At 40.4% G+C, this 15,888-nt stretch overlaps 1 protein-coding gene across 1 annotated transcript in view; it reads left to right on the top strand.

The window, feature by feature from the left end:
• suclg2 (succinate-CoA ligase GDP-forming subunit beta) overlaps positions 1–13,549 on the top strand; it is a 106,807-nt gene extending 93,258 nt beyond the window's left edge. Inside the window, exons 10-11 of the mRNA XM_020633129.3 lie at positions 1,399–1,519; positions 12,517–13,549. Of these exons, the coding sequence (XP_020488785.1) occupies positions 1,399–1,519; positions 12,517–12,629 (234 nt within the window). The 3' untranslated portion in view covers positions 12,630–13,549. The remainder of the gene's footprint in view (positions 1–1,398; positions 1,520–12,516) is intronic.
• The last annotated feature ends 2,339 nt before the right edge of the window (positions 13,550–15,888 follow it).

Here is a 15,888-nt window from a genome sequence, read left to right as displayed (position 1 = left end):
AAAGACACTTTTGAATTTCTCTGTTGAAAATGTAGGTTTGTCTCTGTTTGTTTTGAGCGGACACATGTTAGAGGCTAAAAGGCAGAGTATCTTGGCCTTTTTTTTTTTTTTAGAATTGTGTATCATTTTGTGTCATTTCATGCATAATCTGGAGGTCTTTATTTATTACACGATTTCTATTCTATGTATAGTGTTCATCTATTTGGGGATATCTCATATTCCCTATGAAACCGTACTCTGTGTTGACCATAAAGCTTCCTGAATTTTCTGCGTGTTGTGTCTTTCTGGATCTGCCTTCATCATGTTTTCCAGCTCTGTCCTGCTCTTGTGTCATTCTCTGCAGTTGATAGCGAGATGTTCATTTTGATAGCACATGGAGGACAATGCCATGTCTGACACTCTGATAGCTATCCAATTCCTTGATCTTCTCTTCATATAAAAATCACAACCACGCACTGACAACATACACATTCACAAAAGACGTACACACACACACACACACACTCACACACACATCTAAGCACACACCCACAAGCTGCTCATCCAAATCGGCGGTAACAGATTAGCAGTGATTATAAACAAACATGGAGGATTAATCCTGTGTGCTCTCAGTCTACTTTTCCACTGAGCTAGCCAGGGTAATTACCAAGCTCTAGATTGTTAGTGTAATCACACACACACACTCACACATGTGCACACACACACACACACACACACTGCCTTGCTTGACTTGGTGATACCATTTTTGTGCTGATTTCTTAAAGAAAGTTGACAATATATTTTTTTGAAACACTGCACAGCAGCTGAGGTGAAGAGAGTACATTTATTTAATGAATGAAAAGAGTTTAGTTTGAATTACAAGGTCGATAGAAGGATGTTCAGTGACGACTGAATCTGCTGGGCCCCGTGTGTGTGGTTTGAAAACATTCTTTTTTTTAATTAAATAGCCAAAGTCTGTAATTCTCTTCACAAAGCTTTATTTCATACACGGCTCCTCAAGGTTGGAGATTTGAAAACTAGCATGGTGATTAGATTTTGTTTTTGTTCATCATGTCAACACTTCCTGTTGAAATATTGCTTTAGTATTTGGCCCCAGTGTTGCCTTTTTCTCATGCCCTCTTAAATTCAACAGTGCATTGCTTTATGTAGCCTCTAGTGTGACAGTGTTGTATAGCCTTTGAGTGCACAGCCTCCTGTACAGACTCCTGGAGGTGAGGCTCCAAAAATGAGCTGTGAGATTTCCATTAGAAAACAATGAGTGTGTTGCTGATGTTGTAAAGCTTGTTTGCTGCTGTAAAGAACATGACGTAGACATATTAGTTTATGTCACTGTATTGTGTTTTTGGACTAACTTGTGACTCTGATTTTATTATTGATACCTTCTCTATTTTTTTTCAGGTTGAAGCCATTCTTGTCAACATCTTTGGTGGGATTGTGAACTGTGCCATCATCGCCAACGGCATCACCAAGGCCTGTCGAGAGCTGGAGCTGAAGGTGCCACTGGTGGTCAGGCTTGAAGGTACAAATACATACACATCCATTCCACACACACAAACACAAAGGAATGCAGGTCTGGTCTCTCTAGCATTTCCCCATTTACACCCAGACAACACACAATGTTCACCAACCCACTCAGGAACATGCCCCATTGATTTGCATCTGACCTGGACTAGAAGCCATTGATCCCATTAAGGATTTCATGATGCTGGTTAATGATGCTGGCCTTTAATATACATTTTTAAAACCCCATGTCTCTCCCTAGCACTTGTCAATCATGTGATGTTTCCCTTGACATGGCATGATCTTCAGGCTAAGATAACCAGTTTCTCTCTACCACCAGTGCAGGCATTATGCAAACGACCATTCAGCTTCTCCCTTACTGAATCTTATTTTTGTCTTTTAAATCACGAGTCTTATCCCAAAGATTGTTTAATTTATGTGAACCTTATGAGATGCACAATAGTGAAAAACCCTAAGGCTACTTCTTTCATTAGATAAAGCATACAAACACAAGTTAATTTAGTCTGATGGTGTAGCTTTAAACATGTATTTTTTTTACCATTTTGAGATGTGAAATATACCATATACTCTACCTTTTAGGTTTAATTGGCCAACAGCACAAGGGCAGCAAGATTTACAGCCCCTTGTTCCTGCATTGTTATAAACTTTAGTGCCATTGTGTTATTGCTGCCGTACCCTCTGGAGCCTATCCATCTTCATTGTGGCCGGGTGTCCCAATGAGAACAGCAGTGCATTCCTCATATGTGTCACTTTCAGCCACACCCGTCATTAGTGCCAGCCAGAATAACAGTAGAGACAGCACTGATTGGCTCACCTTTCACCTGCGTATGCTAATGTAACCTGCTCGGTTGTGTGAGTGTGTGTGTGTGTGTGTGTGTGTGTGTGTGTGTGTGTGTGTGTGTGTGTGTGTGTGTGTGTGTGGCAGTGGTGACTCCCAAAGGCGTAAGGCCAGTTGGTGGTTTGCTTAATTGTCAAGTTTCTGCTGAGTGGTGTGGCCAGAGCAGAGAGCAGGAAGTATGTGTGTCTACAGACCCTAACACGTCATACTGTATGTCCTCACACACTCTGCTAATAGGGTTTGTAGGTCAGGGTTTGTAAGTGGTTTCTAGAACCCAACTGTGCACAGAGGTACCACAATGCAGTGTGGACACGGCTGTTCAGAGCACCATGGAGTGGGGAAGGTTGTCATTGAAACAGGTAAAGGTTTTATCGTCAATCATATTAGACTTGGATTTTAATGGTTCAAAATGTGGCTGAAGCACCAGTACACAACTTTGCCAATTAGTCGCCATAAAAGTGAATGGATTGGCAAATAAAGCAGACCCTTAATTAGTCACCCCGCACTCCTCCTACCAGGCCAAGTTATTCAGCCTAACTCACAAACAGGCTGAGTCCAGAAGGTTACTGCTGGCGGTCGGTCCAGCCACGTTTCCTTTGGCTGCCTTCTAATCCAAGCTTTAGTTGTGGGTCATTACATCCTGGGCTGCAGTCTTGTGGAGAAGATTGGTTCAGAATCAATCAGCTCAGCTTGCTAGGCTGACCGCAGGGCAGTGAGAGCGGCCCGGCGCTCTTCAACAGGATCAGAATGGATTAACTGGCACACTTTTAATTGGGAAGGCTCTTTTTAAAAAAAGGACGGGGTTGATTGCATTGGCGGAGAGTTATGTATCCCCGAATGTGCAGAAGGACCATGTGGTCTTGATGCTGATAGGAGGGAATTAGTTGGTAGGGTTTGCATGAAGATTCGATTGTGGGTTGATAGACAGTTTAATGAAAACACACAGTTTTTGGACTACATTATTTTAGCTCATACAAGTCAAATTCATGCTAAGGATTTGGCACAGAACAGATATACTGTTACTGTCATTTGTTAAAGGTTTTGATTGGAATATATGATGTAGTACTGTACTGCCCCCTTTGGCCACAGTGGGAACACAGACACTGCTCTGTGAGGATGCTGTCTGCCACTGTGGAAAAAAATCCTGTTAGCCCTCGGAGGTCTGGGGAAAAAGGTGACTGCATTTGCTTATCCGTGTTCCCCAAAGTATCGATTCACTGAGTCAATCACCAACTGTCCGTCAAACAGTGGAGGCTGTTTTCTACTTTAAAAGAGATCAGACCTTCTTTCCTTCTGTTTAATTAAGAAGAGATGCAGGGTCCTGGAGTAAGGTTAAGATGGCCTTTTCAGTCCTGACTGTGTCATTATTTCTTAAGACAACAATAAATATGCACACCAGTCAATTTTCTCTTGTTTGTTTTTTATGCCTCTGCAATGTCCACAGCAGAGGCTGGAGGCATTATGTTCTCAGGTTGTCTGCCTGCCTGTCGTCTGTCTGTCTGCCTGCCTGCCTGCCTGCCTGTCTGTCTGTCTGTCTGTCTGTCTGTCTGTCTGTCTGTCTGCCTGCCTGTCTTCTGTCTGTCTGTCTGTCTGTCTGTCTGTCTGTCTGTCTGCCTGTCTGTCTGTCTGCCGGTCTGCCTGTCTGTCTGCCTGTCGTCTGTCTGTCTGTCTGTCTGTCTGTCTGTCTGTCTGCCTGTCGTCTGTCTGTCTGTCTGCCGGTCTGCCTGTCGTCTGTCTGTCTGTCTGCCGGTCTGCCTGTCTGTCTCTCCATGCATTTGTCAAGTTCATGTGCATGTGATATGTTGGGATAACGTCATCAGAATATTTTCGGATTTGGCGCTCCAGTCCTCCTGGTCTCCTGGAGGAACTGTTTGGATCTGTTTGCTTAAAGGTCAAGGTTACTGCGGCCTCACATCTGTCCCATTTTCATGAATATGACTTTGCAGAAACAACTTGAAGACACTTTATTGCATCTGGTCAAAGAAATGTTTTTCTTTAAACTGAGAGGGTAAGAGAATAAGAAAGAGAGAGAGAAGTTTTTTCTGGAAAAGTTTAAGCCCTCCACATTAATTATTGCTGTGTTACATCAGGTGTGACCTACCCAACGTAATTTAAACTCTGTTTTTTAGCCTTTTTATTCAGGCTAGTATTTATTAGAATATTTGGGAAACACTGATAGATTTTAAATCAAACTTGCGCAGCCTCTGAAGCTTTACCTTAACCTAATGTTGAGTTGAAAATACTAGCCAACTAACAAAGTAATATTATTTTCTTAACCTTTACAAGAATAAAATATACCCAACTCATTTCCCATTTTTGTTGTTGGTGACATTCTATTTCAAAGTCAACATGGGTTAAAGATAGGGTCAGTAGGCCCATGACAGCACGTGGGCGAGTTTAGGAGGAGATTCAATTCAGTGATTGGACGGCATTCAAACATTCAAACTCAAAATATGATGGATTAGGATGTAGTGGCAAAGAAGAAAAAATATTATCAAAGTGAGCCGAAACTCTGAGCAGATAAAGCTTGTTCCAAAACGAGGGTGAACCTTGTGTAGGCTTTTACGCACGGATTCAGAGTTGGTCTGCTTTCTCAGGTGCCAAACATCGGGGGTTAGCTTGTTCTCGTGTGCAGTAGCTTGAAGTGTAGGTACAAGCGGTCAACATACATACTAAACCTGCAGTGGGTCTGTGGTTCTGCGGGTGATGGGCCCAGTGTGAATGTTGTGTTTACAAGCTGCAACAGACATTTCTGCTGACTCTACCTTTAAAACTTAAAGTAGTAGACAACTATCAATTTCAGAGATGCTCTTTAAATCTGATACATTTGGCTGTTTTTCTAATAAACTTGAGTCCAGACAACATAAGAAACATACAAACATTGATTAATGCCTGGCTTACGCATCAAAGGGAAAGTGTCTGCAGGGTTCAGGGGAATCTCGCCCTGCATTTCTATCAGAAGTATTTGATGTCTGATGCACTGGATGAAGAAGGGAGGAGCAGGACTCATCCATTTCATCTGTGAAGTGAAAACACTCAATGTTTGGTTTTGATAATAATTAACAATCAAAGGATTAACTATCAAAGTCAGAACAGAGTGATGAAAGCTAAATGTTTTTATAGCAGCAGCTCTTCAGGTAACTGAGGTAGCATGACTTCTGCTACTGGTGATTAAGTCTTTTGAATACTGTGATACTTTTCGATACAGAATGTTTTAAAATAATGTTTTATTATCAATATAGCATTGAAAAAGTACTAAAGCTTCAAAAAAACTGCAGATCTTTTATAAGTTTTTAACCCAAAGCTACCAGGAGCTAAAATGAGAGTGAGCGGCTTTGGCTCATTTAAGTGACAGTTCAGAACGACTGTGGTGAGTGATATTTGAGATGGCATACTTTAAAATGGGTCTTTACTCTTTACTTGGCGAAAATTGAAGTCAATGTTTAAATTGCACAAACACACTGATTACATTTTGGGACAGAAATGTTGCCAAAGTACTAGTGTAGTTAAGATAGCGTACAAGAGATTGCTTGCAATTGTTGGTTATAAAAACTCCAAATGAGGAGTTTTTGCTGATTATTTAACAAGTTTGATTATGTCTCCATCTTAATTAGAAATGCCTGGTAGTGTTTATATTTCCACAGCAAATGTTCACAATTAGTGATAGATTTGACAAGTGTGAGGATGCAGGATGAGACTTTTTGTTTTAAAAAAAAACCCATTATGTACACATATACAGGACAAGAACAGTAAAAAAACACTTTGTCCATAGGGGGAGCCAGAATCACCAAAAATCAATAATTCCTCACAGGCAGCAAAGAGCAAGAAATTACCCTTTATTTGGATGCCTGACACTTAATAACACATAAAAGACAAACAGAAACACAGGAGTAACATTACTGTCCTCAAAAACAAAAGAAAAAATACCACTAAGCCCCCCCAAACCAATCCATAGATCCAGACCCTCCCCACATCTATTTGCACATCAATGTAGGGAAAAAAAAGTCAGTCGCCCAAATAATCACTTACAAATCAATATGCATTTGATTACACACAGTATTTTAATAACGTGGTGGTAACCATGGGGTCAAGAAATAATGGAAGGAGAGTCTGGCTTGTGTTGCCAGACGGCCTGAATATCAGCCAAAAAGCCTCAGTTAAGTTTCTGATACATCTGTTTCAACTCTTCCAAGACAATCACAAACCCAGTGTCATTTCTGCCTATATTCATTGCCAAAATAATTTGTATTGACACTGACATGTGAACACTGTTGTTAAGAATGTCACCATTTACCTTCATGTGCTGCAGGAAGACTAAAGACAGAAGTTTCAAACAGGTCCTCAGCTCCTAGAGAGAGTTTATATGTAGTTCATTGCAAGTGTTTAATCCTCTCCCTAAAACAATAATTTTACTGAAGTAACACACAATTTACACCACTATATATATTTCTCAGGAAAATGAAATGTGCTGTTTTTGCATATTGCATTTTGTATGATATCATCATTAGGATTTTCTCAAGGAACATCCCCATCACATCCTCGTATAGGTCTGAAATTATTCTCTGCCAATTTTTATAGCTCACCTCTTCCTAACTACATAACAAACGATTATATTTCATGAAACTGAAGAATGTATTGGGCTTTGTGGGGAATTTCACAGGCTACGCAGCAGTTTTCAATAAATTCAAGTCTTCTCTAAAGCTAAAGTCATTAACTCATCTTTTTTACAGTCATCACACACATACAAATCTGAAATGATAATATGGAAAAGAGAGAATCTTACTCATTGTGAAGGCATTTTTTAATGCTAATACCAGTAAACTGTTGTCAATGCATGTCAAAGTTTTGAAAGCGGGACTTCTGCTTCTAACGCTACATCTCTACACTGTCGAGAACTTTAACTTCCTTATCTTCTAATCTGAGTTCTTTTCTCAACACTTCTCTTGAGTGAAAGAAACTACGGCTAAATATTATCTCATTAAATATAAGACAGGCTACCTTTTGCGTCATTAACCTCTGGGGGTTTCTACCTTCTATAAAGGAAGTGAGATTTTTTCCTTTGCAACCTGACATGAAACTGTCATTACTATGTAGTGTTTTTCTTATTTATGTCTGTAATATAGTGGTGTTACAAATCTCATTCCACTTACTCACTGTCAAAAGACTTGTACAGCTCCCCTTAGAAATATTTAACAGAAAGTCACAAGTCATAATTAGAGTTAGCAACAAACCAGAGTGCTAAACCACCTGAGTGGTGGTGTTTAAGTATATCGCTTTAAATATGTTTATAGGTTTTAATGTGATAATTATCTACTCCCTGTCTGTCAGACCTTCAAGTCCCTCCTGCATCTGTGTTTACTTGCTGGTCCCATCACACTTTTGGATTAAACCAACTTTAAGGAGAAGAGAGGGGTGGCCTTTTTCAGGTGTGATGTATGGCATGTATAGAAGAATATGTTTGACTTAAAATGCGTAGTATTTATTATTACTACACTTTATTCTACATGATAGCCAGGAAAAAAAAGTTAAGATATCTAGTAAAATACATCTGAGATTTAAAAATCTGGTGGGAGATATGGGAGCCCCTGATGTTAGAACAGGGGTGCTGAGATGAAATGTAGGGGTGCTTCACTGGGCATATTATTTTCCAAAAGTAATACCATTTATCAGTTTCAACAATAGACATGTTGTCTGTGCTATTTTCAATTAGATAAGGAGTTTAAACGTTTTGTATTCATCACATTCAAGTTTTATTTACATTTGACTCAGTGTCCCAACCTTTTTGGAAAAAAGGGTCATACGACTTACAATCCAAAAAATCTGTGATGAATGATAAACTTAAAGCAAAACAGCCAAAAAAAAAGGAAGTGACTTAAAGTCAGCAAACTGACTCAGTCATGACAATCACTCAGAAATGCTTAGCAACAGTTTGCTTACATTAGCTGCTTTTAGCCACGTTATGTCAGACCAAGTTGTGCTGTAATAACATAATATTTACTCAGAAAAAGGAAGGGTTGGTATTATAACTTGTGAATTCAACAAAGTATTTGTCTAACAAAAATACCATTATATCTTCTTCAAAATCTCCGGGTCACTTAAATGAAAAACAATGTTCAGAGAAAATGTATGAAGCTTAGCCTGGACCTACAAACACTGTTTTGAAAAACAGATAAAGCTTTGCTTCTTTTCCTGTCTGTGCCTGGTACAAACAAACTGACCCACTTAACCATGACTTACAGAGAAGTGTTAGAGAATAGAGTTTCTCTGTTGGTCGGAGACTGTGGCAGTTTTCTCCTCTCATCAGGTCTGGTCTTCACTAAACTCAGCTTGTTCAGACAGAAAAGAAAAGACAGATTTAGGAGCTGCAGCATCGATTAACTCCTCCAGCACGAGTCTTTGGCATGGCACTGAGCCTCATCATCTTGTTGAAATATGCTGGACTGTAATCGACTCGCACATTAAAGTGGCATTTTCACAATAGTCACAAGTGAGCTTACTAATTAGAGCATAGATCCAACAGACATTTGTTGTGAAGCGGCAATACATCACACTGCAAAATACTCACATGTGCCTGGTCTTTCCTTGTTTCAGCTTGTAGAGTGTGTTTAGAGACTCAGAGTCAGCTGATCCACTCTCCAGATTTATGCTCAAGCGGCAACTTTTTGGATTCAGACTTTAAAGGGGACATGTGAAAAATCCACTTTTACAGGTAACCTGAGTGTCTCCCGAACCACAAAAAGTGAAATTAACCCATCCAGTCCTTTGTTTTTAGTCTGCATAAGTCTTAAAATACAGAGAGAAATGCTCAGTTTTAAATTTGCTCAACTTGTGACATCACAGTGGGGGGGGGGGGATCTCATTAAATTTAAAGAGACACACACACCAAAACGGAGCGTTCTGAGAGAGCTGGTTTATACAGGGACACAAACCTCCTCTGGTGCTTGATTCATGTTATATTTTGACATAGGAAAACAAGTTTCAGGTTACATAATTTACATATTAAGCAATACTACAGGTTTGTTGGGCAGTGGAACAGAACAGATTTTTCATTTAGACCACAGGGGACTGTTTGAAAAGATGGAAAAGGGGAATAATATGTCCTCAATAAATGTTCACGGAGTTCAGAACAGCATGTGACTTTTAAAAGCCACAAATATAACTTGCTCAAGTGTCTAAGTGAGATATAGTAAAGAAGCCAATTGATTTGTTATCTCCCAGTTACAGTTAAAAAAAAAAAGAAGTTGTTGTATTTTATTTCAAAATGATGTCAGTCCAACTTTGGATGCCTCACATGTATGCATGCATATATCTGTGTTTCCCTGCTTCCTGGCTGTGAGTAGGTCTCTGGCAGCACCTAGTGGCTGCAGGTGAACACTCACATTTTACACTTTGCATACTCTACACACACACACACACACACAAACAGACACATACTTACACTCTCACACACACCTTAGTCGTGTGATATCCAGCTTGGCTCTGTCCTCTTCTCTGATGCTGTTAGCTATCAGTGCTCCCTGCTGTTCACAGTGGAACTGCACCGTCTTTCACACACAAATATAAATAAACATGTGAACACATATGCAGAAAAAAATCCACGTAAACAAACAACTCTTCTTTCTTACTGCCACAGATGTGCGATTCTCTCTCCCCTCTCACACATTACATGGATAACACAGGCCATGTCTAAGCAATGCTGCACACACTTCTTCTTCTTCTCATGAATATTTATCACATGAAAAAATAGCAAAAACACATGTGATGTTTACCTTACTTTAGTGCTATATACATTTCCATAGGCATATTTGCCTTTTCAGTGTATCTCTTGCATTATGTATTTGCTGTGGGCACATATGGCTGCTTCTCCTACAGTTGTATCTCTTGTTTTAAGTTGATGTGTTGCAAGTTTTTTTTTTTTTTTAATCATGTGATGGATTAACCTGTCTGTGATGAGGTGTATCGGTCAAACCAAAATGAAGTCATGAATGTAAATCACACAGTACTCTCGCCATATAATTTATAAGAAAGCATCACCTACATAAACTTTTAATTTAAGCTTATGAGAGGACACACACACACACACACACACACACACACACACACACACACACACACACACACACACACACACAGAAAGCATTCTGTGCTATTTGATCAGAAAATGACTGGGGACACTCAATCCCCTGTTTATGTGCCAGAGCAAGCCCTCTTCCTGCTCTTAGTCTAATTAATTACATCGCCGAATTGATTGTTTAGAGTGTGAGCCTGCAAAAAAAAATGTGTTTGGAATGACTTATTATCTGGCTGGACAAAAGAGATGAAATATTAGGCGTTAAGTGGAGCTGGTAATGGAATTCCTCATGAAAGGTCTATTGATCAGGGCAGCCGGGCCTCCAGAGAATTCACATATCATGCAGTCTTAATTACACGCCAAGCCTGCAGAGCTAAGGTCAACCTGTAAGTATCTGAGCATGTTCTTCCCCCCCCTCCCCACACACACACACACACACACAGTTCCACCCATTTAGCGTCACAGTTTTCTTTTTTGCTCGAGTGAAGGCAGAGACACCAATGCACGCAAGAAGCAATTATAGTTCCGTCAAGCATTTTTAATTACAAACCCAAAGTAAAAACTGTACATGTATGTCAGGCTGCATCTGGTGATTAATTCCCATCCATCTATGGATAAGTTCCCTAATTGATTATTACGTTAATTTATTTAGGGGGGGGGGGGGCAACTAAATAGACAACTAAATTTGGTTTGCTCCTTTAGAAAAGTCCAAAAACATCACTATTAAGAAGCTGGGAGCAGTGATTGCTTGTGAGGCTTGTGTTGTTACTGATGCATCTGTGAAACCAGTGAGTGAAAAAAAACGGCACACTCTACAGAGGATTTTTATGTGGAGCAAACTCATGGTGATGATGACTCATCGGACTGTTTAAAAGAAGCTGGGTGAGATTTATTTTTTTGTCCGAGACTTCAGCTCACATGAGTCCAGGACAAGATCAGCAAAGAGATAACAGTTTGTCCACTCAGGTCACCAACATCGGTACAAGATGAAAGTTCCTCACAGCAGCTTTAAATGAAAATGATGAAATGATAGCTTATTACTACAGTTACTCATCAGATGACTGATTAAGACAGACCGAGGTGTAACATCACATTAAGACAATAACACCTAACAAGTCGATCGGCATGTTGCTGCAAAACAAATCATTTAGATGATGACACTAAGAACAAAAACATTCCATTACACAACAGGGTTTCAGTTTTTTGTTAGTCTTTATGACTCAACAGCATATTGAATGAGAAGCCTTAATGGATCTCCAGAGGGAAAATTCAGATGTGAGGAGAATGATGACAGATAAATAACAGGAAGGTAGATGAAAGACTTGTGTAAATCAGTGTAGTGATATAAGATACAACAGAAAACTCAAAGTACTTGGTCTTTTTTCGATTCTCTGATTTTTTTTGAAATTTTCAAAATCCAAAACAAAAAGAAATCGGTAAACTCCACACAAACAGCTGCCTTATGTTGTTTTAGCGGCGTGGGCGATTCTGCTTCATTTGACCTTTTACTTTATTGCCCTCTCTCTCTCCCTCTCCCTCCTTCTCTACTGCACCATCTCCTCCCTCTCTTGTGTCCTTCCGTTCACTGCGGCGCCCCCGTCCCCGTGTTGTGACAGGTCTGTCAGGCTCTTGTTTGGGCTGCACCATGTGTGGCGCTTAGGGGCAGCCGGTTCAGCGTGCAGAGTCTCAGGGCTGTGAAGAGCATCTCCGGGTGACTTTTTCTCTCGCACTCCCTCCTCTGGTTGGTTGCAGGTCGGGGCATCACGGAAAACAACCCGGCACCTGCTCCCCCTGACCTCGCTGCAGCTAGGGGGAACACACGCACACAAATTGCCCTCCTGGCTCAGTGACATTGTTCACAGACAAAGCTGCTCTCAGGAACAGCGGTTGGAGTTTGCTGCTGTTCACCCATAACTACATCCATCTGTCATCAGGCGCCCTGATTCCTCCAAAGGAACTCTTCGTCTTTCACACAGTGTGGTTTTTCTAGAAGTGCAGATGGCAGATTAGGGTTCAACCTTGTTAGGCAAGTTTTTGTCTTTTCTTGTGTTGCCTGTTGTAACTGTGTTTTTTCTGTGCCTGCTAGGAACCAACGTCAACGAGGCCAAGAGGATTCTGACTGAGAGCGGCCTGCCCATTACCGCAGCTGAGAACCTGGACGACGCCGCTAAGAAAGCAGTGGCCGCCATCAAGAAATAAAAAAACCTACAATGAAACCGCAACAGTTTGTCTGCCCATCAGCGCCTCTGATCATCACTGTCAGCCTTTTTCTACACATGCAGACCTCCAGGACTTGCAGCCTTTTCTTTAACAGGCCTTTACAGTTTCAAAATAATCATATCATTGCCAACTGAGTTCCTATATTATTCATTTTGCAGTAAAACCTAATCTAAGGGTGTAATATAATGTAACTTTTTTTCACACTTTAGCTCTGGTAATTTTTCTCCATTGCAGTGTGTATTAATTTGGATAAATTGTAGTTCTTAGGCTTTTGTATCATATTACACTACAAAATCTAGTCTTGTTATATCATAACGTTAATGACATTTGTCAAAAAGGAGACTCGACACTTTGTGCATTCCATTATTCAAGATGAATCAACTTGTCTCCCTCACTTCATTCTGCGGCATTATTACAAGATGTTAGTAAGAAAAGACATGTTTTATTTGAGCCACTGTCCGGCCTGTCAAGAGAGAATGACACTCAGCAGCAGCTTTACAGCGAACACTTAACTCCTTTGATCGGTCTGTTTTCATTTTGACTTATAGTCTAACTTCAGCCTGATCCCTGACTCCATCCAATGCCTTATGTAGGTTTCAAATGAGGAAGAGGAAGCATCGCTGTGAATTTTCTACATCATGTCTTAAGTGTGAAGTGCTCTAAAGGAAACAGTGAGTTCACTGTTTACACCAGGCTTACTTTATGGGAGGCTCTGTAAACTATCAACTTTCAGTTAGAGCAATAGTTTAATACAGAGGTGTTGAGGCAAAATAAATAATCTAATATACAATTGTACCTTATGTATTTTTAATCATGAATGTATATTGACAGTTTATCTTGAATACGGTATAATACTGTGTAAATAATTTGAGACAATTAAAGAAAATATTTCAAGTTAACAGTCTTTTTTTCTTCACTTCACTTTAGAGTTTCCTCAGATATAAACCAACCCGTCCAGACATGAACTAACCTTTTGAGATACAATTCTTACAATACAATTTTGTCCAACCAAAACTCCAAAAACCGATACTTACACTTCTTTAATTGGCACACACTTTAGTCCAAAATGTATTTTCCCTGATGATTATACTTAGTTTGGCATGAGTTAGTACAGCAGTGGTTTACCTTTTGGCTGTCTCTTTGCTATATAAGACCACTCAGCTGCTCAGCACATTAAAGAATCTAGAACAAAGGGGCGCGGGTGCCCGGTGGTTAGGCCTCATGTGTGGAGGCTGTAGTCCTCCAAGCGGAAGGCCCAGGTTCGAAACCCACCTGTGGCTCCTTTCCCTAGAACTATGAAATATTTGGTTCTTCTTCAGCTCTGTGTGTTACTTTGTGACGTGGAATTAAAAAAACAATTCCAGCTCTGAAACCTTCCATGGGAAATAATCAGTATGAAATGCACACACTTTGAAGCTTAACACTCTCAGCATTTCCATAACAGTTTCGAGTGATGTGCTGTTGATCTCCAAAATGAAATTCGGTTTCAGAATTTTTAAATTAGCAAAGAAATAAATGGATATTTGAACGTTTTTGTTCATCGGTTTTGTACCTTGCAACGGCACTTCCTTTGGTTTTGATAGCTTCACAAACTTTTTAATTAAAAGTTCTGCAAGAATGATATGATGTCAATACCTTCTAAAGACTTTAATCTTTCTATTTATTTTATTTATTGTGTTTAATATGTTGGATTCATCTGCTGCTGTTCTAAAAGTTTTCCAATGAACTCCGATTTCCACAAACAAGCCCCCTTGTGTTGCTGCTCAAAAAGAATCCATACCTCTTATCTCTTATATCCTGTCATACATGTATTTAGTATCTGTTTTGCCTTCTTTCTTTTTTTTACTCAGTGGATTGGCTTACACACACACACACACACACACACATTTTAAACACACATTTTTATCTCCACTCCACAAATCACACACCTTCAGTCCTCTAATGAAACTCAAGTGTGCGTTGTCCCAAGAGAGACTTGAGAGGAGTGACTGTCCTTGGTGGGCCCTGTGTGAGCCGTACAGAGAGACTGAAAGTTGACTGAGACCTCTTCCTGTCAGACACACTGACTGTGTGATGGATTATCTGTCAGGCAATCTGAGAGGACGCCCAGACACACAGGATCGACTGCCACCTCCATGAAAGACACACGCACAAAGCTGCTTTCTCCCCCCCTCCTCCTCCTCCTCCTGCATGCACCAGAGATTTTCTCTGAGAGGAACACTCGGAGTCCACACTGGAGCTTCATTCTCAAACACTTGTAACTTCTACTTTCTTAAGGCACAAGGACTCGACACAAAGTGGAGAGCGAAGTAAGGTGGAATCGGTGCTGCTTTAATTTATTTATTTACTCATTTGAAGAGCTCCTATCTCCAAGAGTCACCTCAAGACACAAACTTGGAGGTCTGTGACGCTGTGCCAGCCAGCCAAGCCGTAAAAATGGGGCTGAAGGGTTCAATAATTGCCTTATTTCATGCTCTTCCCTCCGTGTGTCAGAAATATCCCTGCTGATGGATTGGATGGAGGAATTTAAAGCTTGTTAAAGCGGGCTTCTCGTGGCCCTGATATTGTTTAATTCAGTGTCAAGCTGGAGGTCACAACAAAATGTGCACACTGATTTAGCGGGCAAAATTAGTGCCGCTCCTTCATATTAATATAGATGAGGGAGGGAAGAAGCTTTGGAGGTCAGCAGCGAGAGTTCTATCATGTAACCCTCTGCTTAAAAACCAGCTAATACCTCTTGGGGGGGGGGGGGGGGGGGGTTGAGAGAAGAGGGTGTTGTTTTAAATGAACCTTTGGGCGGACTGCTCCTTTAATTAAGATGAATTATTATTCCTTGGGAGTTTTGTTTTTTTTGTCACCCTTGTTTGCTCGCTTTATTTGTCTCTGTAATTGTCTGTTTTGCCTGCTCAGAACGTGGCGGGTTTTCTTTATGGGGTTCTGAATTGATGTCAAAATGGTAATTGCCACTTTGCGAGGTTGCCTTCAGTGTTTTAGCGTGTTGGCAGAGACGGTGCTTTTGAAAAACGCTCTTTCACACAACAGGGTCAAGGCCGTTTCTCAGGATGTATTGGATATTTATTGAGTCATTTGGAAGCAACAACTATGAGCGCATTAGTTCATAATAAAGCAATAGCAGTATGAAATCCCTCCGGCTATTGTACTTCATCTTTCAGGGACAAGGGGTTACTCAATATTTACAATTTTCTGCCTGTGCTTCTGCCGACTGCTGTGGGGTCGA

The sequence above is a fragment of the Labrus bergylta genome, chromosome 5 (assembly GCF_963930695.1).
Source record: "Labrus bergylta chromosome 5, fLabBer1.1, whole genome shotgun sequence".
Taxonomy (NCBI): Eukaryota; Metazoa; Chordata; class Actinopteri; order Labriformes; family Labridae; genus Labrus; species Labrus bergylta.
Note: the sequence above shows the minus strand (reverse complement) of the source record. Positions and strands in the feature narration are given on the sequence as shown.